Below are 23,302 nucleotides of genomic sequence, written 5' to 3'. Positions count from 1 at the left end.
AGCCATGAAGCAAAAAGGAGGAAAACGATCACAATGCTTTCTTTGTGGCGCAGCACTGCTTAGGTTACATGTGCCTTCTCAATACCACAAAGTTAGCTTCTTAGATATATGTTTTTTTTAAATAGCATTTCTATTGAAGTTTTTCATTAACTATTACAATACAGGAGGACTCAAAATTACACATGCACATACAAGCAGGGCTCACTGGAAATCAACAGTCTCTATTGTGATTAGGTTACATCAGGATTCAGAGGTGTTTTAAAGTAATAGATTCATTTGATCTTTTGTCACACAATACCAAAAAGCTGCTGTTTTCTGTATTTGTATCATTGAGTGTGGGGAAGAATTTATGTAAATAATAATATCATTAGCCTTTAGAATGAAGCATTATTTATACTGTAATTCACAAATTAAGGTGACCACTGTGTCAATATACTGTATCTGTTTAATATGCACCTCTGCTCTATCAGAAAAAACCCTCGTACTGATGAATCCTGCTTTACCAAACCCATCGATGACACTTTATAATTCATCATCTCATAATCCCTTTCAGCTCAACATTACAGACATGGTTATTATAATCTTCCTCCTACAGACATATGTCAGTGTTCATTTTCTTGCGAAACATTCACTGCCACAATTGCCTTGTACTTCATACATAAAGAACACAGTAATGGTGGTTAGATTAACATTTACGCTGTGCAGACGTATTCGACGTTACGAGGAGAAACCTTTCAGCTGTGTACAGACTTGATATGTGTTGTAGTCTGTTGTAAATAAACTGTTATCAATACCAGTGACAGAGGATTCAGAATGTGCCATGTAAAATGCACAGTAGCCAAGGCAACAAAGAAATCGAAAGTCCTCCACGGAGAACATAAAGGTTATCTGCTTCTTCACATTACAATCAGACAGAACCGTTGAGTCCAGCCCCAAACCTCATGCTTCCTGTACATTTGAACAATGAGCATAGAACAAAAATATTGCAGCATTCAAAAAGCATGTTTTACTGGAAACATTTGCAAGTCTTTCTGCTGTTAAGTCTTAGTGCTGTTATTTACAGGCAAATATCATTTAAAAGTGTTGAAGAAACGCAATAATATGCAGCAAAGTTTTAGATTGCTGAAGACTGTGAAATGGCACCAATCTCTTGATTCCCAGGTTTGTTGGTCCTGTATTTGATGTTTCTAGAAAGTTGTAATTGAGCGTTGTTAAAAATCTATTCCAATACACAAAGACACAAAAATATAAAAGCATCGATATCAAATTAGAAGACACATAATAGTATGATAATAGAGAAAATTTGCCTTAAGAACCATTTGAGTACCAATGAAAAACATTGATAATGTAAACACCCAATAAAATGCTGTAAACAAAAACAAAACAAAAAGCTAGTTTTTGATGTGATGAGATATCCTGTGGACTGTGGATTCTGGTCCCAAAGATAAACATCTTAAAACCCACTAATCCATAACGATTTTTCTTTTCCTTTTTAATGACATAAACTAAACAATAAGTAAAAAGAAAGAATGAAAGAGGTAAAGCAAAACTTTGACACTGCATGTCATCCCCCTGTCTCTCTGTTTTCACTGTCTCGAATCTAAAAAACAAAACAACAAAACAATGCATTTCACTATATTAAGTAATGGCAAACAATAATCAGAGATTTGAGTATTTTATACTGGCAGGTCTGTAAAGATAGATTGACTATTGACTCGTTGCTTTGTATTGGATATTTTGTAACTTGTGCTTTTTGATCATTAAAAGCTGCAGGGTATAGTAAGACCCCATGATTGAAACACTGAACTGGTGCCAAAAAGTGCCATTTTATTATGCATATTATGTGCAAATAGTACTGGACCTTTTGCGTACTGATGATCATACCAGTTCACCTAGCCTCTCTACCACAGAGTCATGGGTGTACTACACCTTGATATACAGTACAATATATATATGACTCTGGCACAATATATTTACCTATATGTATGTGGTTATACACATTACCGTAGGTGTCCCCTTTCATACACCAAGACAGAAAGGCACATGTGGGTGACAGTCTAACCTCTACCACCTATCAAATCACCCTACATCTTGTTCATCAATAGAATCTAAAACGGCACACCTTTACAGGCAAACAACCATTCAATCTGTCTCCTCACAGCCACATGTCCCTATTGCTGTAGTGGAATTACATTCTTAGTTCTATTACAGCTTTTATATGAAGTTTACATACACACAATAACCAATGAAAGGCCTGTCTTGTAACAGCTCACAACCAGTGCACCAGTTGTAGATAGTGTATACTACGTACAAGGTGTTCTATATGTAATGATATGAGCAGTTATAATCAATTGTTTGTTCTTTCTATTTTCATTAAATCTTTAATGCAAACCTGTGTTCTATCCTTCACCACATAAAAGTCCCCTGCAGTAACTATATTGAAAAAATACAGCTAAGACTCCAGAAACAGGGCGGACACTGAAAAATTCTTAGTTGATTTTTACTTTGAGATAATTATGGATAGAGCATTACGCATGAACACAACTTTTGAATATGATCTACCCTAAGTGACAGCAAATATATTAAAAAGATACAGAAAGATACATCGGAATCTACTTGGAAGATTATCTATATCACTACGTCAGTAGTAGGCACAAAGTTCAACAACAGGACAAGCAGTGTTTTAGATGACTGGTACAGAGATAAGGGAAAGTCTGAGTAAAGCCTGATTTATACTTTGTCGTGTGATGTGTCGCTCGCTGAAATAAAAACAAGCTTGTAGATCTGCTATTTACGTCAAGCAACATCATCCTACAACAGAGTATAAATGAAGCATCAGTCTGAATCACCATATTTAGCTGATGATCATAACTTAGCAATAGCATATTCCTTAATGTGATCAAATTGTATCATAAAGGCTTCTGGACATCAGAGGAAAACAACTATGTAATACGTTGCTGGCTTAAAAGTAAGAACAGATGGCAAATTTGTGCTTTTAATTTAGGCTATTCTTAGAGGATATGACCTCTATCATAGCAAACCAAGAATCAAAATGTAGCTTTTTTGACTGATGTCACCTCAGAAAACAGTAGACAGAGCGAGTGTCGGCCGATAGATACAGAAATCATTATGCTAAAGTGTTTTAGAAACAATGTTTTATAGAACATAAACATTTTCCCAGGATAGAGTAATAATCCCATACTGAAGTAGAGGATGTTGTGATCAGAAAAGCACCATTGTAATACAAATGGTTGTGATAGCCATAGCCAAGACAAGCCTGTGGCTGTTCTGTGAATATAAAATAAAAATCTAGAAAAAATTGAGAGTAGACTGCTAGCCAAATCTGTCTCAGCTTTAGGCCAAACACATTGACCGAGTCAGAAACCAAAGCAGAGACAGACTTGCGTATCAGGCTATAGAAAAGAGCAATTAAAAACAGATCTACAGCAGGGATGCTGGATGTCCTGTCATAGTGAAGGGTGTGAGAACTCAATTCTTAGAACTCTATCTTGCAGGCGGGGAAGGATTCATCCTGCATGACCACGGTGCTGCTGGAGGCCAGGACCATGATGTTCAGTTCTTGCTGCTTCTCATGGGTCTGCTGGTACCACTCACGGGTCACGTCTGTGTCATGGGTGGGGATCAATGTTACCTGAGGATAGAGATGGCAAAGGAAAAGTATACATTAAAAAATCACACCCTGTGTGAAGTGGGCGGTGTCTTCCTAGCTAACCACAATACTGAATGGAGTCAACCAATGATGTACAAAAGATAAATACATTTATTGAAACACTCTTTATGATGGACGAAACCATAACTTGAAAAAAACAATTATTTTGTTTTTTTCAAGTTATGGTTTCTTATATAGGGCTATGCACATGTGTCATGTGACACTGGCCAATCACAGTCCTGAATAGATTGTGATTGGCCAATCACAGCGCAGGATAATTGTACAAATTTCCAAACTTCACTTTTAGGGGCGGTTTCACTGGCCAAAATATTTGTACATTTTTCCAAATCTCACTTATAGGGGCGGTTTCACCGCCCAAAAAAGAGAATGTGTCATGGCTGTGCCTGCCTCTCCTGTCTGCATTAGCTGGCCCATCCTATGTTCCACTGCATGAACTTTGGATGTGCCCAGTGTGTTCCCCAGCGTAATCAGCAATCACCTGTGTTAATTGTCCATTGTGCTCATCTTTGTTCTGATCGCGCTTTTGTGTATAAAAGCCCAGTTGTCCGACTTCTATTGACTTTTCATAAGCCTGCTCTATTCTTTCCTGTTATTTCTGTCTAGTGTTATCTTGCCCGTTGTCTTTGTGTTCATCAACTCCTGCCCTCCGGCCTTTTCTGCTTTTGGGTCTTACTACTGAAAATGGCTTGAAAAGTGGAAAGATTTGAGAATATAAGAGAATGCCTTTAGATCAGAATGGGGTAAAACTAGATGGAAATATATATGGCTTCACAAAACAGGTGCCTGTTCAAAACATAGTACACATCAAAGCACAATACATTTAACATAATTATTATTATTTATTTATTTTTTAAAGAAGAAAAAAGAATGGAGAAATGTTACCTGCAAGTTTGACCCCCACTGAGCCTTGCCCTCCAGCAGTGCATCCAGGACTGCTCGGCTGGGTTCAGCACTCCCCGTGTCGTTCCCACTCACCACGTAGTATGCAGAACGAATGCGTTTGAAAAACTCCTGGTCCACATTCTTGCCACTGCAGTGGTTGGGTATGTAGGCCAAGTCGACATAGATGGGAAAACCAGAGGGAGTTGTTGAGCCAGACTTCTGAGAGCCTATAGGTGAGAAAGAGGAAAGAAGAGGCCATAGTCACCAAACCCCATCCTGTATAAACAGTGAACTATACCAGTAGTTCTTAACACACTACCCGCCAAAGACGCAGATCTGCGTTGTATTTAATTAGTGCAAAAAAAAAAAAAAAAAAGTCCCAAAATGGCTGCTTGCGGTTGGAATGTTATTGTCCCAGTGGATACACAGATCCCTCCGCCTACCCACAGGGACTTTTTTTGTTGTTGTTTTTTTGTACACAACGTGGTTTCCACAGCGTTTCAACAATCGTCTATTTAAGGTAATTACGCTGGCAAGGGGATAGAAAACGTTTAATATCATGGCGGGTAATGTGTTAAAATGTTAAAATTTTGTTTAAAAAAAAAAAATATATATATATATATATATATATATATATATATATATATATATATATATATATATATATATATATATATATATATATATACATATATATATATATATATTCCTTGAACATTCATGTCTTCATATTAAATGTATATATACGTTATGCTTACCAGAGCTGGTCTTCACGCCATTAGTCAGCCCTCTGCTGGGGTTGTAGCTCGACCTGGAGAGGTCATCCTCTTTTGAACCTTGCCCATCTGACAGACGAGACATCCTGGAGCTCTTGTCTGCATCCTTCCTCTTCAGCGAAGCACTGCGTGGGGACGACATCTGTTTGAGTGGCATGGGAGAGCGCTTACGTCGAGCTGGGGACCCTGATTTGGGTTTACCCGAGGCCTTCTTCAGGCCTTTGGTTTTGGGCTCTTTCTTCATGGGAACCTCTGGTGCCCGTGTGTGGTCGTTGGCCAGGGAGTCGGGATCCACCATGCAGACGTCTGGGTGAGGGGGTTGTGGGTGGGGGTCCATGAGTGGTGCAGGGGGAGGATCATGGCTCCTCCTGGAGGAAGAACGATGGCTGCCTCCTCCCATAGCAGAGGATTTATCTACAGGCATGTAGTCAGCATCCTCATCTGAGGGGCACTCCTCCGTGCCCGGGGGCGCATCTGAGTCTGACTGAGAGCCTAGAGACTCACTGACAGAGGTTGGTGGAGTATCCTCAGTGGCAAGGCGGAGCCCTGGGTGGTGAAGAGAGCTCTGCATCAGTGGAGGCTGGGGCTGTTTATTGGCTCTCCTCTTCACTGACAGGTCATGCTCGTCGCCCTCCTGTGACTGGTCACTCCTGCATGCCTTCTGCTCCTCGTCCTCATCGCTGGACAGTTGTTGTATGCAAGGGTTGATAAAGGAAGGAGACAGATCCCCTTTGCGCTGCCTGTACTCCGAGGAGGAATAACCCGGGGAGGAACGGCTAGGATAAGAGGAGGCAGCTTGTGCAGTAACGTCCTGGTCGCTATCGTCGTCGTCGTCGTCGTCATCATCATCATCATCTCTCCCTCCTTGGCTACACTCCTCTGCATAGAAGGGGGCACGGAATGACTGATCAGTGGAAGACAGAGATAGAGGGCGGGCAGGACGCTCAGGTTCCATGTCACCTTCTTCTTCAAACTCCTCGTCGTGGCGGTAATGAGGAGGCGAATCCCCAGGAATCATCCCCTTCTGGGGCTTGGGTACCTCCCATTCATAGGAGCTCCTGTGGCCAGGTCCCTCCCTCTCAGTCTTGGCTGGGCCTGTGTCTGCACTACTTGCTGCCACTCTTGGAGGAATAGGGGACCTTGCGCTGACATCTGTGAGGCCGTTGGCAGTTTCTGGCTTGCTCGGCTGGAGAGACGAGGGTATGTAAGCACTGAGAATATTCGAGAGCGTGCCGTCTGCCTTGCTGCTGACTGCAGGAGAGCCAGGTTTGTCAGGTGAGAGACTACTGGTCAGGGCACTGGAGGGAGACCTCTGGGTAATTTCTCGCATGTAACCTTCATCGTCGTCCTCTTCTTCACTACTGTCTGTCTCCTCAAAGTAATGCTTGGCCACTACGTCTGGCCGTGGCGAGGAAGTGACGCCGACGAGAGCTGCATTGGCGGACTCTTTGTCCCTGGCCAGCTGTGCCCCTAAAGCACCGGGCGTCTCCAGCTTAGATCCCTCAGACCATGCTGGTTTGTAGAAGCAGTCTGACTGAGGGCCTTTATCAATGGCTCCACCTGAGGTATCCATCTGACCCTTCTTGTCCGCAGTAAAGGCAACAGAAGACAGTGACGAAAAAGGTTTGACCTCCTCGAAGGGGCTGCTGGGTGAGAAGCGGGAGGTGGCTAAGCTGGAGGCAGACTCTGCTTTGGTGGTGGCGGGGGCAGCGGGGGTGGTGATCTGTTTCTCAGACACTTCCAGGTATTCATCCTTTACCCCTCCGGAGCTGGAGAAAGGAGCGTCCATGACTAGAGAGTGTTCATCTTTAAAGGAAGAGTATTCAAAGAGTGGCTCTGCAGTGGCAGGGGTCTCCAGTTCCTCTCCAAACTGACGACTGGTGGAGAGAGAGCCTGAGGTCGAGGAGGAATAGCTGTAGGCGGAAGAAGAGGAGTAAGCTGGCGTAGCCGTGGTGGTGTACTGGAAGCTTGTGTCCAGCGTTTTCTTCTGTTTCTCAAACTCGGAATCAGCCCTCTCGCTCTGGTAATATCTGTCCTCGGTCGAGAACTCATCTTTGCCTTTGTCTGTGATTTGACTGGAATGAAAAGAGCCTTTCGCGCCGCTGCCATATGAGTATTCAAACCCAGAGATATGTGAGGTCTCTGACTTATCGGCTGTGGACAGTAATCGAGTCTCTGTGCTGTAATGGAATGTTTCCTTTTCTTTTTCTGCTCTATTGTAAGGAGGTGGAGTAAAATTGCTCTTGCCGGATATGTCGGTGGCTGTGATATCTGTGGGCTTCCTGCTGCTTTCTGTGGTACTTGGTTTCCCCTGGCTGTTATAACCATAACCAGCCATAGAAATCATGAATTCAGGCTTGTTAGAATCAATTGTTTCACTGACTTGACTTTTCCCCTGGCTGTTATAACCATAACCAGCCATAGAAATCATGAATTCAGGCTTGGTAGAATCAATTGTTTCACTGACTTGACATTTCCCCTGGCTGTTATAACCATAACCAGCCATAGAAATCATGTATTCAGGCTTGGTAGAATCAATTGTTTCACTGACTTGACTTTTCCCCTGGCTGTTATAACCATAACCAGCCATAGAAATCATGTATTCAGGCTTGGTAGAATCAATTGTTTCACTGACTTGACTTTTCCCCTGGCTGTTATAACCATAACCAGCCATAGAAATCATGTATTCAGGCTTGTTAGAATCAATTGTTTCACTGACTTGACTTTCCCCCTGGCTGTTATAACCATAACCAGCCATAGAAATCATGAATTCAGGCTTGTTAGGATCAAATATTTCACTGAATGGACTTTTTACTTCCTTCTCAGATTTGTCTTTGGCCCCCTTTTCAATATCTGAATCAGTGGCACCTTCCTCCTCCTCATCTTCTTCCTCCTCATCTTCCTCCTCATCTTCATCATCATCATCATCATCATCATCAACAACGACATCATCATCATAGTCTTCCTCATCCCTTGCTGTTAGTTTGCGCATATCAACCGCCAACGCTGCTCCTCTCTCATCGAGACTTGTGGCAGCTGGTTTGCCTGCATCGAAAGCAGCCATTGAGGAATATGGAGAGGACACCTTGCTATCAGTGTTGCCCTTGAAAGAGTCTTTATCCGATGACAAGGTAGTGGATGAGGCCTCTGGCCTATCAGCCATGGAAGGGAATCGGCTCTCTCTGCTGTATTCAAATGCCTCCCTTTCTTTCTTGGTGCTATCATAAGGCGATGTAGCAGAAGTGGTCCATGATGGGGAGGAGAAATCTTTGCCATAAGAGCTGGCTAATTCCTCTTTCTCTGCCATCTTACCTTTAGCTATCAACGGAGATGTGGAGTCACATTTCTGGGAATCTGTTTCACTCTTTGCTCCGTCTTTCCCCATCTTATCCGAGGGCTGCTTATAAGAATCTGAGTCCACAGAGCTCATTTTACTGTCATACATGTCACTATAAGAAAATGTCTTGCCGTGTACATAAGGAGTGTCTTGTCTCATGTCTCTCCCTGGTGCCTTTTCTTTGTCTTCCCTCTCTGGGAAATTATAGAGGCTGAATTGAACGCTTTTGTCTGCATCTTTCAATTCTACGTTTTCTGTTTTCTGCTTGCCATTGTCTATTTTGTTATCTTCTGCTAGGGGCTTAGGAGTCTTTTGGCAGGAGTAATCATCATCCAGGAAGCACCCCTCTTTCTCTTCCATAAGTTTTGCCTTAATGGTGGGCTTTAGATCTGTTTTGACATAATAATCGTCTTCCGCCTCATCCTCTTCATTATCAGACTCTTCAAATGTTGTCCGGTCAGTGGACAGGCCAATAATGGCACCCTTTTCTGAAATAGTGACAGATTTGTCCGTTTTATCGGGTTTCAGTTTGATGGCTGAATTGTCTTTTTCCTCTGTCTTGTAGGACTTTTCCTTAGTGGGAGAGTATCCACTGCTAGTAGGAGCAGACTGTGTGGGCGATGCCAGCTTCATGGTACTGTCATCCTCACTTTCCAGCATTGAACATGACTCAAACCCAGTGGAAAAGGAAGGAGGTGGAGAGACAGGCTTGATTTGAGCACTAGATTTTGGCACATCTTTGCCGAACGGAGGGAAGGGAAGAGAAGATGTGGTGGCAGGGGGAAATGTATCTTTCTCCTGCCGCAAGGCAGCGAGTTCGTAGCCCTCTTGTAGTTTGCCAAGTGGGATGTCAACATTAGGAGTCTGGTCCTCATCTTCATCTTCTTCATCATCTTCTTCTTCATGGACAGGTTTTGTCTTTTTACTGGTTTCCATCTCAGGGACGATGGGCTGGTACTCCTCAGATGGAGGAGACTTGAAGCATTTGTCCTCCTCCAGGGAAGAAGTGGGAGAGATGGTCCCCGCAGAGTGGAGGTAATCTTTCCCATGTGTAGCCTCAGTACGGGAGGGGATGCTGTTGACTGGGTCCAGCAGCAGAGAGCTTCTCCCAGTCTCCTGCGCTGTCACTGATGTTATGGACTGGTCCTCTGCCATGGAAGTGGCAAATGAAGATAGTTTGTCATACTCTGTGATGGAGGTGGCTGAAGAGATGTGCTCTTCTTCTGCTAGAGGAGCAGCAATGATGGTGGGGTATGCTGCAAGCACGGGGTCATGACCTCCAGTGAAGCCTTTGGGTTTGACATCAGCCATGTCCGTTACGGCTGAGGGCCTCATCCCTTTTATACCATGCATGGAGTCAAAGGAGCCCGGGACATCAGGGACAGAGATGTCATAGGAGCCCACATCATAGTGTAGCTGTGGGATCCTGTCCTCTGCCTCTTCATGGATCTCCTCATCAGAGATGGTCTGCTCGGTCTCGGAATAACCAGGGATGGTCTCATCCTGGATGAAGGAGAACTGTTCAGAGACAGACTGTGCTGCAGCTGCTGAGCCAGAGGGTGCTGTGGATGGGAATGGTTTGTGTTCAGTTGGCTTAGTGTCAGATTTCTCCTTTTTAGTCTCCTCTGGTTTGTATTTCAACTCCTCATCATCTTCTGTTCCCTCTAGATCAGCTTTTTCAATGACTTCGCCTTCCTCCTCTGAGCTGTCACTCTTCTTAGATTTGTCTTTTTTGTCAAATTTGGGGGAGTATTGGTCATATTTCTCCATTTTCTTCCTGTCAAAAGGACTTCCTTCCTTCTTTTTCACATCTATAACCTGTTCTGATATAGCCTTGTCTTTGCAGTCACTTTCTTGTTTAATTGGAGATTTAGCCAAAGGAGACTTGACCTCAGAGTGAGTGGATGTGAGTTTTCTGTCAGGGTAAATCATGGAAGGAAGCTTAGTATCTGTGTAACCTGGATGCCCAGAAATCACATCATTTTGGATGGGCTCGCTCCTACGCTTGCTGAGCTCATCTTGTTTCAGAGCCTCAAAGTCCTCAGTGAGATCCTCTGGAGATGACACAATGGCAGACCTGTCTGCCAGGGCTGCGGCTGCTGCCTCTTCATGGGCCTTCTTTGGGACTGGCCTTTTCTGATCCACCTGCTCTTTCGCTGCTTTGTTTTTGTCCGTCTTGGGTTTGGCCTGAGTCTTGGCCTTGTGCAGCGTTTTCCTCACCTCAGGGGTGAGTGGCTTCAGGTCGGGTTTAGTGATTTTCCTCAGCTCCGGTTTGTTTGGATCCTTCTTTTTATCATCCTTAGCTTTACTTTTCTCTTCTTTTTTAACATCCTCTTTCTTTACTTCACGTTTCTCTTTCTTGATCTCTTTCTTCTCTTTATCTTTCTTCTCGTCCATCTTGGGAGTTTTTTCCTTCTTGGCGTTTTTGTCTTTGGACACTTTCTTCTTCTCTAGCTTAGCTGCTGCAGGCGCCGCCTCACTGTTTTTCTGCTGTTTGGTGGCTTTTGCACTTTCACTCTTGGGTTTCTTCTCCTCTTTCTTTTCTATTTTGTTCTCTTTAATCAAATCACTTTTGGACTCATTTTCCTGCCCAATGGTCTCTTTCTTGCTCATTTTAGAGTGCGGTTTGGGTGAAGATTTGAGGCTCTCTTTGCTGTCGGTTCTTGATCTCATTTTTGTTTGTTTTATGATAGGAGGTGGTGCTCCAGAGGAGATGTCTTTCTGGGTGGCCACCGGGTATCGTAAGAAGTCCAAGTGCCTCAGCTTCTCAAGCCCTTCAAAGATTTTGTTCTGCGGTGCATTTCCTGGGAATAACACTCTCACTATCTTCTCTGTGGGACTGTGAGGAATCCAAACAATGAGGGCTGTAACTGACGTCAAGTAAGGGACGGATATCTCTCCTTCTTTTCCATTGGGCATCATTATCCCCGTCTTGGCTTTGCTGTTCCCAGCCCATTTCTGCATTAGAAATTGCATCTCTTTGCTTTCTTTAACAGGGTTCAGAACATACATGTCTAATTTTCCGACCCCAAGTTTATGGAAAAGTGTGATGGGTTCAATGGTGTTACTGACTACCCTGTGAACAGGCTCTGGCGTGATGCCAAGTTTGTTGAGGTACTGCAAGGTTAGGGATGCCTCTTCTATGCTTCGCTTCACTTTCAGCGTGGACTCTGGCATCCGTAGCTTCTCTGGGACATTGAAGAACACAACCCCGATCTCGGGGGAGATGAGGTTCTTCATCCAGTCACCATAGGCATTGGATCCCTGGGACTGCTCCTCCTCCCGTTCAGCAATCTTCCTCTGGAACAACCCATTGATGCCAGGGAGGTTGTCTGCCCCGATGTGGGTAAGCAGGACAGAGTCTATCCTGTCCAGGTGTCGCACCAGTTTCCAGAAGCAGGACTTTCGGTCAGACCCACCGTCCACCAGGATGTTGAATCCGTTTACAGCGAACAAAGCAGAGTCTCCCCTACCGCCGGGGAAGATGTAGCAGCAAGGCTTGGACAGCTTCAGAAAACCGCCGGAAGTAGGGGCCTCCAGAAGGTCAAAGGATGATGGAATGTCCACTGTCTCTGAGACATAATCTGTGAACTCTGTGACTCCCTCCATGTTGGGGAGTATAGGGTCGGGGTTCAAACGAAATTCCAGAAGGTTCTGGAGTGGCTGCTGTTCCTGGCTGTGACTCAGGGAGCTCCAGCCTCCGTCCCCCAGGCAGGAAACCGTTAGCCTGGGACGATGGTCGACAGATGCCCTGGATAGGATCTCAGTTACCTGGGGACAAAGGCACAGAAAGAAAAAACTAAGTCCATCTAAGAGGTATATGTTTATGAAACCCTCATAACGTCGCTGTCAGGTGGAAACCTTGTATGTCCTATGTAACTATTCAGGAAAAAGAAATGTGTGTGAAGTGAGCGGTGCCTTTGATGAGTTGATTTCATTAAGCTATATGAACTAGACCAGGGGTTCTCAAACTTTTGTATATCACGACCCCATATTATGAGGGATTCTTTTTGGCACCCCCCCAGGAACTGAAACGCTATGGAGGTGATTCAATGTGCACACATTTGTAATGTAAACAGGAGCATTTAGCCAAAATATATATTCTTAGAACCACATGAGTTTCTTGATCCACCTCTCGATTTGGCCACCAACGGTGGCGTTTTTCTCCATCGCAACATGTGTGTGTGTGTGTGAGGAGTCAAGCCAATTTTTTATTTATTTTTGACCGTTTCTTGATTTTTAAAAAAATGCATATTTTTTGGATGCCACTGCGTGACCCCAACGGCACCTTCTCGCAACCCCATAGTTTGAGAACCGCTGCACTGAACTAGAGGAACAATGTTTAATACCTGTCGATTCATTTCAAGGCTGCTCAACAGCGCCACTTGAAGGTAGGTCACCCAGCGGCATTCAGGCGGTACTACTCTATTTTATGTATGGGCGCTAGTATTCATACGGTACTAATCTATTTGAGCTAATTAGAGCAATGGTCACCAAGTTATGGCCATTTGAAATGTTAGAAACTGCTGTAACACTTGCCTCATACAGTATGTGTGCAATGTATTCAGTTTATTTAGTTACTTTGAAGTATTTTTTATGATTTTATGAACTTTTAAGTAGTTATACTTAAATTAGTTATTTTTTAATTACTTTAATTAGTTCTAAGTATTTTTACTCCAAATAGTTAATTTTAAGTATTTTTACTCAAATGTGTTACTTTTAAGTATTTGTGCTCAGTTTATTACTTTTAAGTATTTGTACTAAGTTTAGTGACTTTTAAGTACTTATACTTAAAATAGTAACTTTTTCTGACGTTTATTACTTTTAAGTATTTTTAGTAATTGTTATTACTAAAAATGCGGAAGTCCTGCAGTTCTGAGGCTTTATGTTCCATTCTCCGCGGTTCTGGGGTCTTGCTTTTTACATATAGCTTCACACTAACAAGTAATTAATTTTCAGGCCGTTACGTGGCCTTCAAACCTAGTCCTATGTTGCGCTGATAAAGAGGTCACCGTCTAAGAGCACCCACCCAGTTTGGGAAGTTTAGCATGCTGGGAACTGTAGTTATGGCTGTTTAAAGCCCAGCCAATAGGAACACAGAGGGGGCGGGGCTTAACATTTCAGCCCGTCCCTATTGGCCGTCTAAGAGCACCTACTAAGTTTGGGAAGTTTAGCAGTCTGGGAACTGGAGTTATGGCTGTTAACCCAAGCCATGGCTGTGTGTGTGTGTGTGTGTGTGTGTGTGTGTGTGTGTGTGTGTGTGTGTGTGTGTGTGTGTGTGTGTGTGTGTGTGTGTGTGTGTGTGTGTGTGTGTGTGTGTGTGTGTGTGTGTGTCTTTAAGTGGCGCATGTGTTGCACTGTCTCCTGTTTGTGTTTAATTAGTGTAACTAGTTGCATCTTTGTGTTGCAATCAGCTGCAGCTGTTGTTGCCATGCTCATACATATGGACACACATACAGTACATTTTGAGCGGCTGGCACCGCTCAAAAGAACCAGTGCTCCAATGGATCCAATGTGGTTATTATTTAGTCGTTAATTTAGTTGTTAATACTTTTTAGTTGTAGATCAGCTATTTTTGCTACTTTTGTGTGACACTGTAGTATGACGAAATAGGGCTATAATTTACTTTAATCTACTTTCATAGAAAGTTGAAATATGGAGATACAAGGTTTCTGCCCGACGGCAGCAAGAAATATCCTGTAAGTGAGTGAATAAAATATATGTGTACACAATACACATAGAGAAAACACTAGTCACTGTGGCTTACTTGAGGATGGGAGATAGTGTCATAAAGGTGTTTCCAAGTGAACGCTCCACCTTGCAGGAGTATGTCACCACCTTGTTCCGAGCTCTGGCCACTTAGCACCAGCAACTTGTGCCTAGCCTTGTCAGTGACCAGAGAACTGATCTGGATAGAGGACAGGGCACAAAGAACAGGTGATCAGAAGCGAATCATTGCAATGCAGGAAAAAGGAATCAATTTACAGTCATGTGTACAAAGTCAGAATAAGGAGCACTTCAGAAACACAACACTGATGTCTATCTATAAATTCACGAAGCCGTGTGTGTGTGTGTGTGTGTGTGTGTGTGTGTGTGTGTGTGTGTGTGTGTGTGTGTGTGTGTGTGTGTGTGTGTGTGTGTGTGTGTGTGTGTGTGTGTGCCGGGCATAACTCTTAAAACTGGGCTCCCACAGTGCCGAGTGGGCTTCCCCGATTGGCAAACCAACCCATCGGCTTCACGGATTGGACACACTTGTGCTGCTGCACCATATAAGTGCTAGCGTGTACAATGGAACTCACGTATGCCCATGTACGTCATTAACACGACATCAGCAGTTTTTGATGCTATCAGTGATCTACGTATATCGGTCATATGTACATAAGTAGGTGTAGAATACATGTATGATTGTGAACTATGGTAACACTAATACAGTACAGTAACTACCACAGTACAGCATGGACAAAAACAGTCATGTGTATTGTGGATACATTTCTACTGTAAATTACAGTAATATGATTTGTGTCAAGTCAACAGCCAATGCTCTTTATTTGCCTTCAATGGGCATGCTATTATAGCACACACTGAATTGTTCATGATAATTCCTGAGTCATCGTGCTGTTGGGGTTAAATAGTGAAGAACACATGCCACTGTGGTTTTTTAAGTGAACTATAAAGAACATCCACTCAGACTAAACGCCTAGTGATACAACCCCTTAATGTGGTTTTGTAAAAATGCTTGACAGTCTCTTCTGGTGACAAACAGCTAACGGTAAAAATGCCAAACGATCCTGCACAAATCAGAATCGTACTGCCTTCTCTGGGGTGATTTACCTCTGACGTGATGGTCTCTTCTGATGGGTTCACCAGTACCACTGTCTCTAGTACATCACTCTGGTACTGCAGGATTCTCTGGCCTATGTGGAAGACACACAAATAACAAAATAATCAAACATTAATGATATCATACTTGGTGCAGATAGGAGAACCACAAACCGTATGCCAACAATGTGGTTGATTGAATTAAGCTACGGTCACACATTTGTATTTCCCATGTTATCTTGCAGGGCCACAGGCAGTGCCGGGTGCTGCCTTTCCGGTGTGTAGCTTGTTTGACTTGGGTGTAGTGCTATTTTTAGCATGCACGCAACATGAAAACATTATGCATTCGCAATATGAAAACATTGTGACTGAAGGTATGTAGTTAGGTATGTAGTTAGATGAACCTTGCCAGCCAAGGTTCATCAAGGTCCATCAGTGTTCAACCCGATGCTTCACATGCGTCAGACTTCACATGCTTCAATGCCTACAAAGGGATGCTCCACCTCTTTTCTCCCATATAATGGAAGTGAACAGGGAAGCTGGCACTTCTGCATGTCTGACGCAGATGTGTGAAATGCCAATTCACAGAAAGCAATGCACAGACTCATGGCTGTTAACTGATAAACAACCTGTCTTCTAGCATTTGACAAACACAATTACACTGCTTATACTGCTGTGTGAGAGGCTCCTCACCCCGCCCCCTCACTTTGCTAGCTCACTTTGAGTCTTATTTCTCTACTACCAATAACTGAATGACCGCTATGAGTTTTATCCTATATGAATGCACTCTATTCAAATACAATCACAACAATAATGCTAAACCCCTCAGCCATAAGCCTTTTTGGCTGTTGCTATGGGGACGCTTATCTGGCTATTGCCGCTAGTCGAGTTACACTGACCCAGTCTTGGCTAAGGGAGACGCATTGCAGCATTTCTGAGAGGGAGGGGAGTGGGAGAGAGAGGACCCGTGCTGCAGGATAGAATGCACATAGCTTAACACAGGAGGTTACGACAAGTGCCAAGGCAGCAGTAACATAACAAGCATGCAGGTGCTACACCCTGGAATCTGCATTTAGCACAAAAGAGCTCATGAGCCCATCCCTAACTCAAACATTTGAGACAGAGCGAGGATACAGCAGGCTGGTGTTTGCTTACTCTTCCCTATTGAGGGAATGATCAAAAGAAATGACCCCAGAAATGACCCCTAAATTACATGCCTTAACACCCAGAGGTTGCATGTAAGCTCATTAGATGATCCTTACACTAATAGGACAGATGCAAAAGGCACTGCCAAAGGTGATGTTTGACATTCTAATAGCTTTTACAGCATCTCTGTGAAAATGTGTCAGCTGAGAGCCGGGAATGATAAGCCAATTTGTGCACACAAATGGCTAAAATTAGATCAGAAGCATATTCTTAGTAGGGCTAAATAAACACACCACTGCCTGGTTTAGAGACATATAAGTTGTACACTTGATGTCACATTCTCTTCTGAAATAGGTTAACTGTTTGAATTTGTTCAGCTGCCAAGCAAGTAAATAGTGGAAATTATTGTTTGAATTGCATGGGTGAATGTCTACATTCCACATTGGTATCTTTACCTACTAACACTAGAAGAGTCAACAACGGCTATGATGATATTATAGCTTTTCATCCTCTTCTTTTTTTCTTTTTTTTATTAATGTCAATTCATCCCCAACATAAATAATTATGACTGAAAGAGAATTATTAGGACTAGTGATTTCATATGATGTACTGTAGCATCGTACAGTATCACCATGCAACATGTAATGCATCACCTTTTTACCATAGAGTTATAAATAGCTAGAGGGCAGACTGCCACGCCCCCACCTATTCATTTCAATGAAAGTTGCTCACAAGCGCATGAAGCACCCGGAAGTACCTCTACTTCCTGGATTGGCTCCAATTGGCTCCAATTGGCTCAAAAATAGAGCAGATGCACTAGCGTTTCAGACGATAGAAGCATGCGAAGTCCTGCAATACCACATTTAGCCACCAGGCTTCTGAGGCTTCATGTTCCATTCTCCGCGGCTCTGGGGGCTTGCTTTTTACACTAACAAATTGTATATAAGCTGAATGAAAACAAAGCTGTTTTGCTTATGACTGGAAGGGTGACCAGATAGCCATGTGCCTCACATTATGGACTACAATCATATTTCTCATCTCTTTTAGTACCCTCTAAGTGGCATGAGATCATCCAGAGACCTGTCCCCATGCCAAATGTTTCATCAAATTGAGTGAATAGACTTTGCTTGAGAGTATAGATAAAGCAGCATGTCTGTGTTACGCAATCAAAATGAGAATCAGCAAATGTCTCTCTCCCACGACCTTCACGTCAGAGAATGATAGGGTATGTAATAACATTTCCTGCCAGATTCTCCTCCTTAACCGTTGACCTTTCGAGGAGATGCCAATGTCACTCAAAGGCACAGCAGAAAGATTGCACTTGTTGTCTCTCACCATACTTATGGCAAAATAATGGAAATATACTCAAGTGGCTAAATCTAAATGAATTACATGTTATGCTACCTACCTCAAGCAACCACTATACATTTCTGAGGATAGAAATTAATAATTTATGCTTCACTGTGTGCTCCATTTGACAAGTGTTAAAAGGGTATAAAAGTATAAATCAGGCCTCAGTGTTTCAGTGGCACAATGTCAGTAAATAATCCAAGCTTCTGCCATCCTGTTCGTTATCTGATGAAACATAACCTCTACAAAACACTAATCTCAAAGAATTGAATCTGGAATCTTTTATCCTCTGATAATGCCCATAACAGATTAATATCTTCCTGGCGATATGTTCCAGATGTTTCCATTCCATTTTGCACTGATCTACTGTATACTGTATACTGCCTCACCTCTCCACAACCATGGACAGTGAGGGCCTGCATGTGGGCTGCAACAACTAAGAAAAACAGATATAGACTATGAAGGACAAACTTGAGAAAGTGTATGCAAGTCATCTGTCTTTGCACTTCATTGAGTTATTTTCATATTTATTTCATATCTATTTTTAGAAGAAGACCGATGCACACCTCAAAGGTTGGTGACAGGTGCGTAGGACAAAGGCGCAAATGTTCATAAGGGTTCAAAGAAAAAGGTCCCACACACTGTCTGGAACTTGCAAAAATGTTGTTCTATAAATCGACGTTTCGGTTTCATCATCATCATCATCATCGTCTGTCCTGATGAAGGTCTAACGACGCAACGTAAATTTAATAAAGAGCTACATTTTTGCAAGTTCCAGACACACTGTCTGGAACCTTTTTCTTTGATTTTATTATCAGAGATCCCCTTTTGAATATTTCACAGACAGGCTTTAGTTCATTAAAGAATCAGTATATTTGTGTCACATATTGACTGTTCCTTGACAGGTAGCCAGAGTCCCAGTCGGCAGCTGTAACCAGAAGAGGCTTGTTTCAAAGCATCAGTGGCCTTCAAAGAACCATTTAACTTTTCAATGTTTATAGTGATAGAAATGAGTGAGATGAGAAACCACAAACACAAGCAACTATAGATGACAGATGTCTTTGATATCAGTGTTCTTATTTTGACAAAGAATCACATTTAATCAGGTCAACAGCAAACCTTGTGTACTGATAAGTGCAGGTCATGTCAAATAGGAAGCTTTTTAATTGTCTACTTATGTGCTATGATATTTCACTGCTGTCATAGTAGGAACTAGGAAGTAAACTTTGAGTGGAGCAAAGTCTGTGTGTGTATATATATATATATATATATATATAGAGAGAGAGAGAGAGAGAGAGAGAGAGAGAGAGAGAGAGAGAGAGAGAATATATTTATACATTTTAGTTAGTATAACAACAAAATTACTAGAAGAAGTGATCTCCAAAACAGACCCAGCAAACTTTGGAAGTCAGTTATAGCCAATCGGAATGGAATATGAAAAATCTGACACACATGATACTAGGGGTGGATCGATATATCGCGATACTTTCTCCCGCGATAAATAATCGATATACTTTATTTTTTTGTGATACGTTTTTCCTGCTCTGTATTTGTGTAATGATGATTTTGAACTGTTTGGTGCTATTTTATGTGTTCACAAATTGAATACAAGGACTATCGTGATATATCGTTGGTGAATTTTCATGCAATATATCGTGATATCGCAATATATCGATATTTTCAGATATCGTGATATATCGTTGGTGACATTTCTTGCAATATATATCGAATATCGTGATATCGCAATATATCGAATATCGTCGAATATCGTGATATATATTGTTATCGTGGGCCTAATATCGTGATATATATCGTATCGTGAGGTACCCATATCGTCCCACCCCTACATGATACATCTTGTGATTCCAGAGGGACCAGAGATAATGTGTACCGATTTGTGTGAGTTTTGGTCAAAATCGACAGTAAATCGAGAGTTGTAGCAAAAAGTGTGTTTTAAATAAACTCAAAATGGTGGAAAATGTAGACCAGGACAAATGGACGGGCCTTCATGGGGAGTTTCACAACGATTAGTTGTTTACAGACCGATATACAAACAAACAAACAAACAGACACAAGGACAGACAGTGACGAAAACATAATGTGTGTGTGTCAGTGTGTGTGTGTGTGTGTGTGTGTGTGTGTGTGTGTGTGTGTGTGTGTGTGTGTGTGTGTGTGTGTGCGTGTGTGCGTGTGTGCATGCGTGCGTGCGTGCGTGCGTATTTAAAGTGGCTGGCGACTGCCCTCCAAAGTAACTTGTACTTTGAGTAATTTATTAACCAGATACTTTTTACTTTGACTTATCTAAAATCTCTGCAAGTTGATTTTCATATAATATTGAAATACTGGAAACCAGCAGCTTCCAATAAACTCTACAGTATAACTAACAAACTATATTCAACAGTAACGTCAACTATAATGCAGTTGGGACAACTTGAGTTAATTATTGAGTTAATTATTCAACCAATTAACCAACTCCTATCATAGGAATTGCGAGAAACATAGCCAACTATACACAACCTAGCCTGCCAGTCAGTGTGCTTTGGTACTGTATCTGCACCCCTCCACCAAATTCAGCACTTGCGCAGGAAACAGGGTTCAAATCCGGGGTAGAAGAGGAAAGTTACATGCCAGACCACCGGTACAGTCCTTTAACAGCAATATGAGCAACAATAAAGCCTCATACTTGCCAATAAGCACATTCTTTCAGACCATGTTCTCTTTGCCTAGTTTCACTGCTGTACAAAACGAAGCGTTTAACAAAAGACACACACAGCCCTTTGAAATAAAACGAGAGTGAGTGGGTGTTCACGGTTTTAAGGAGTAATACAAGGCACAGGAAGAGAGCCCACAGTCAGAGGTGGAAAGTAAAAAAGTACATTTACTCAAATACTGCACTACAATTTAGAGGTACTTTTACTTTACTTGAGTATTTCCATTTCTCTATACTTTATACTTCTACTCCACTACATCTCAGAGTCAAATATTGTACTTTTTACTCCATTTGCAACTATTTGACAGCTTTAGTTACAAGTTACTTTGTAGATTTAGATTATTTTAACAAAACATATATTAACCAATTAAGCCCTATTTTATACTTTTTACAAAATAACTGATCCACAAGCTCACAATGCGTCGCGATCAGCTGATTTTGAAAACTTTTGGAAAAAAAGAGAACTATAACTTTACATTGTGGTATTGCTACTTTTATTTAAGTAAAACAAATCAGAGTTATTTTAACGCCACTTCACTGACAATGGCAAGCTTCTAGTGAGTGACGACCTATAGCCGTCAGATTAGCCGTCATTACTAGGTGGCCAGAGACCAAATATTATGCCACCTGAGGCCATGTGAGATGTAAACTGTGACCATAGCCTGAAAACTGTGTGTGTGTGTGTGTGTGTGTGTGTGTGTGTGTGTGTGTGTGTGTGTGTGTGTGTGTGTGTGTGTGTGTGTGTGTGTGTGTGTGTGTGTGTGTGTGTGTGTGTGTGTGTGTGTGTGTGTTAGGGTTAGGGTGTGTGTGTGTGAGACAGAGACGCATGTGTGAACCTCAGTGAAAAACTAGACCGTGCCCCATATATGTCACTCGGTGTGACACCACAGGGCATAATTCTCTGGCTAGTCGCTAAACACACTTGGCATGGAGTTTACTGGAAAACACTGCCGTGGTAATTTCACATTTCGATGACTAAGAAAAGAAAACATGGCAAGCAGGGCTGAGGCTATGTGAATGAGGTCGTGGTCAGTAATTTCGAAATTAACCCGACAGTGTACTTTTACAGTAGTTGAATCTGAAGGGGAATATTAATCAATTTAGAAATATACATATTTTGATATTCTACATTAATCTAATTGTGAATTTGATAAACTCTTTCTCAAATTCAAAATCTTTTTTCTCTTGTTTCCATGAAAGATATTGGTGAATTAAGTGTATACTGGCATAAACGGAATAAATAATTACTGCTTTTGATTAAGTGGTAGTGTCCCTAATGTATTACTAATGTGAGAATTTAAGTTCATATGCCCTAAATCAGTGGTCCCCAAACATTTTAGCTCGAGACCCAAAAGAGAAGATTGTATGTCTGCCCGTGACCCAAACTAGTGAAAATAGCATATCTACAAGCTCACAACGATTGTAGATCGGCTATTTTCACTACTTCATAATTTTTTCAAATGGTTTTTGGGCGGTGTAGCCGCCCCTATAAGTGGGGTTGGGACATCTCATTAGTATTAGTTTCCTGCACTGTGATTGGCCCAGCTGGCCCAGTTAGCTGTACTGTGATTGGCTGACTCTATTGGCTGACTCTATTCAGCACTGTGATTGGCTAGCGAGACACATGATGACATTAATAACCTATAAATAAGATTATGGACTTCCAAAAATTATTTCTTTTTGGAAGTGAGCTTCCATCACTATGATGACCAATAAAGATTATTTTCAATAAATGTATTTCTTTTTTGAAGTGAGCTTCCATCACTATGATGACCACTGTGATGACCACACCGCCCACTTCACACTGGGTGTGATTTTTGGGCGGTGAAACCGCCCCTATATGTGAGGTTTCACATTTGCACCCCCCCAACCCTGCGCTGTGATTGGCCACCAGTGTACCCCCCTAATCCTGCACCGTGATTGGCCAATCACAGTCTATTCAGGACTGTGATTGGCTAGTGAAACATGACACATGTGCATAGCCCTATAAATAGGACTATGCACTTAAAAAAAACACATTTTATGTTTTTTTTTAAGTTAGGGGTGTACAATGGTTGGTCCACAATATTACTTTTCTTTAAGTGAACTTCCATCACTGTGATGACCACTGTGACCACACCGCCCACTTCACACTGGGTGTGATTTTTTAACTCTAATCTGTGCTTCTGGGGGTCCCTGGAACAACATATTTTGAGATGGGGGTCCGTGGCCAAATACATTTAATTTTGGGTGGTTCTTGACATGAAATAGTCTGAGAACCACTGATTATAGCAACATAAGTTTCTTTCAGAAAACAGTCTTAGAAGACAGTTGTAGAATCACCTTCTGGGGTCCCTGGAACAAATTATTTTACAAATGTTCGCTTAAAGAAAGATATATTCCAAGATTAGCAAAAGGTTTCACGATGATATACAAGCTCATAGCTCATGAAATGTAGTGGAGTGCTTTTATTCCACTCGTTTCTCCCCTTTTTCATGGGTCACAAGTAAAATCCCTTTTATTTTTTTCCTTCTTTTGTGTTCAAATATTATTTATTTTCCCTGAATTTTTCCATTAATCAGAATCAGAATCAGAATCAGAATCAGAATCAG

General features: G+C 42.1%; 1 protein-coding gene across 1 annotated transcript in view; it reads right to left on the bottom strand.

Annotated features, from left to right (window-relative positions):
- Positions 1–3,468: 3,468 nt before the first annotated feature.
- The window catches only part of map1aa (microtubule-associated protein 1Aa), a gene marked incomplete at its 5' end in the record, with an annotated part of 38,674 nt that continues 18,840 nt past the window's right edge, over positions 3,469–23,302 (bottom strand). The window contains 5 exons of the mRNA XM_080433153.1: positions 3,469–3,652; positions 4,574–4,800; positions 5,332–12,457; positions 14,454–14,594; positions 15,518–15,600. Of these exons, the coding sequence (XP_080289279.1) occupies positions 3,497–3,652; positions 4,574–4,800; positions 5,332–12,457; positions 14,454–14,594; positions 15,518–15,600 (7,733 nt within the window). The 3' untranslated portion in view covers positions 3,469–3,496. The remainder of the gene's footprint in view (positions 3,653–4,573; positions 4,801–5,331; positions 12,458–14,453; positions 14,595–15,517; positions 15,601–23,302) is intronic.

The sequence above is a fragment of the Gymnoscopelus braueri genome (assembly GCF_963280865.1).
Source record: "Gymnoscopelus braueri genome assembly, chromosome: 1".
Taxonomy (NCBI): domain Eukaryota; kingdom Metazoa; phylum Chordata; class Actinopteri; order Myctophiformes; family Myctophidae; genus Gymnoscopelus; species Gymnoscopelus braueri.
The sequence above is the reverse complement of the archived record's forward strand: the minus strand, read 5'-3'. Positions and strand labels throughout refer to the sequence as shown.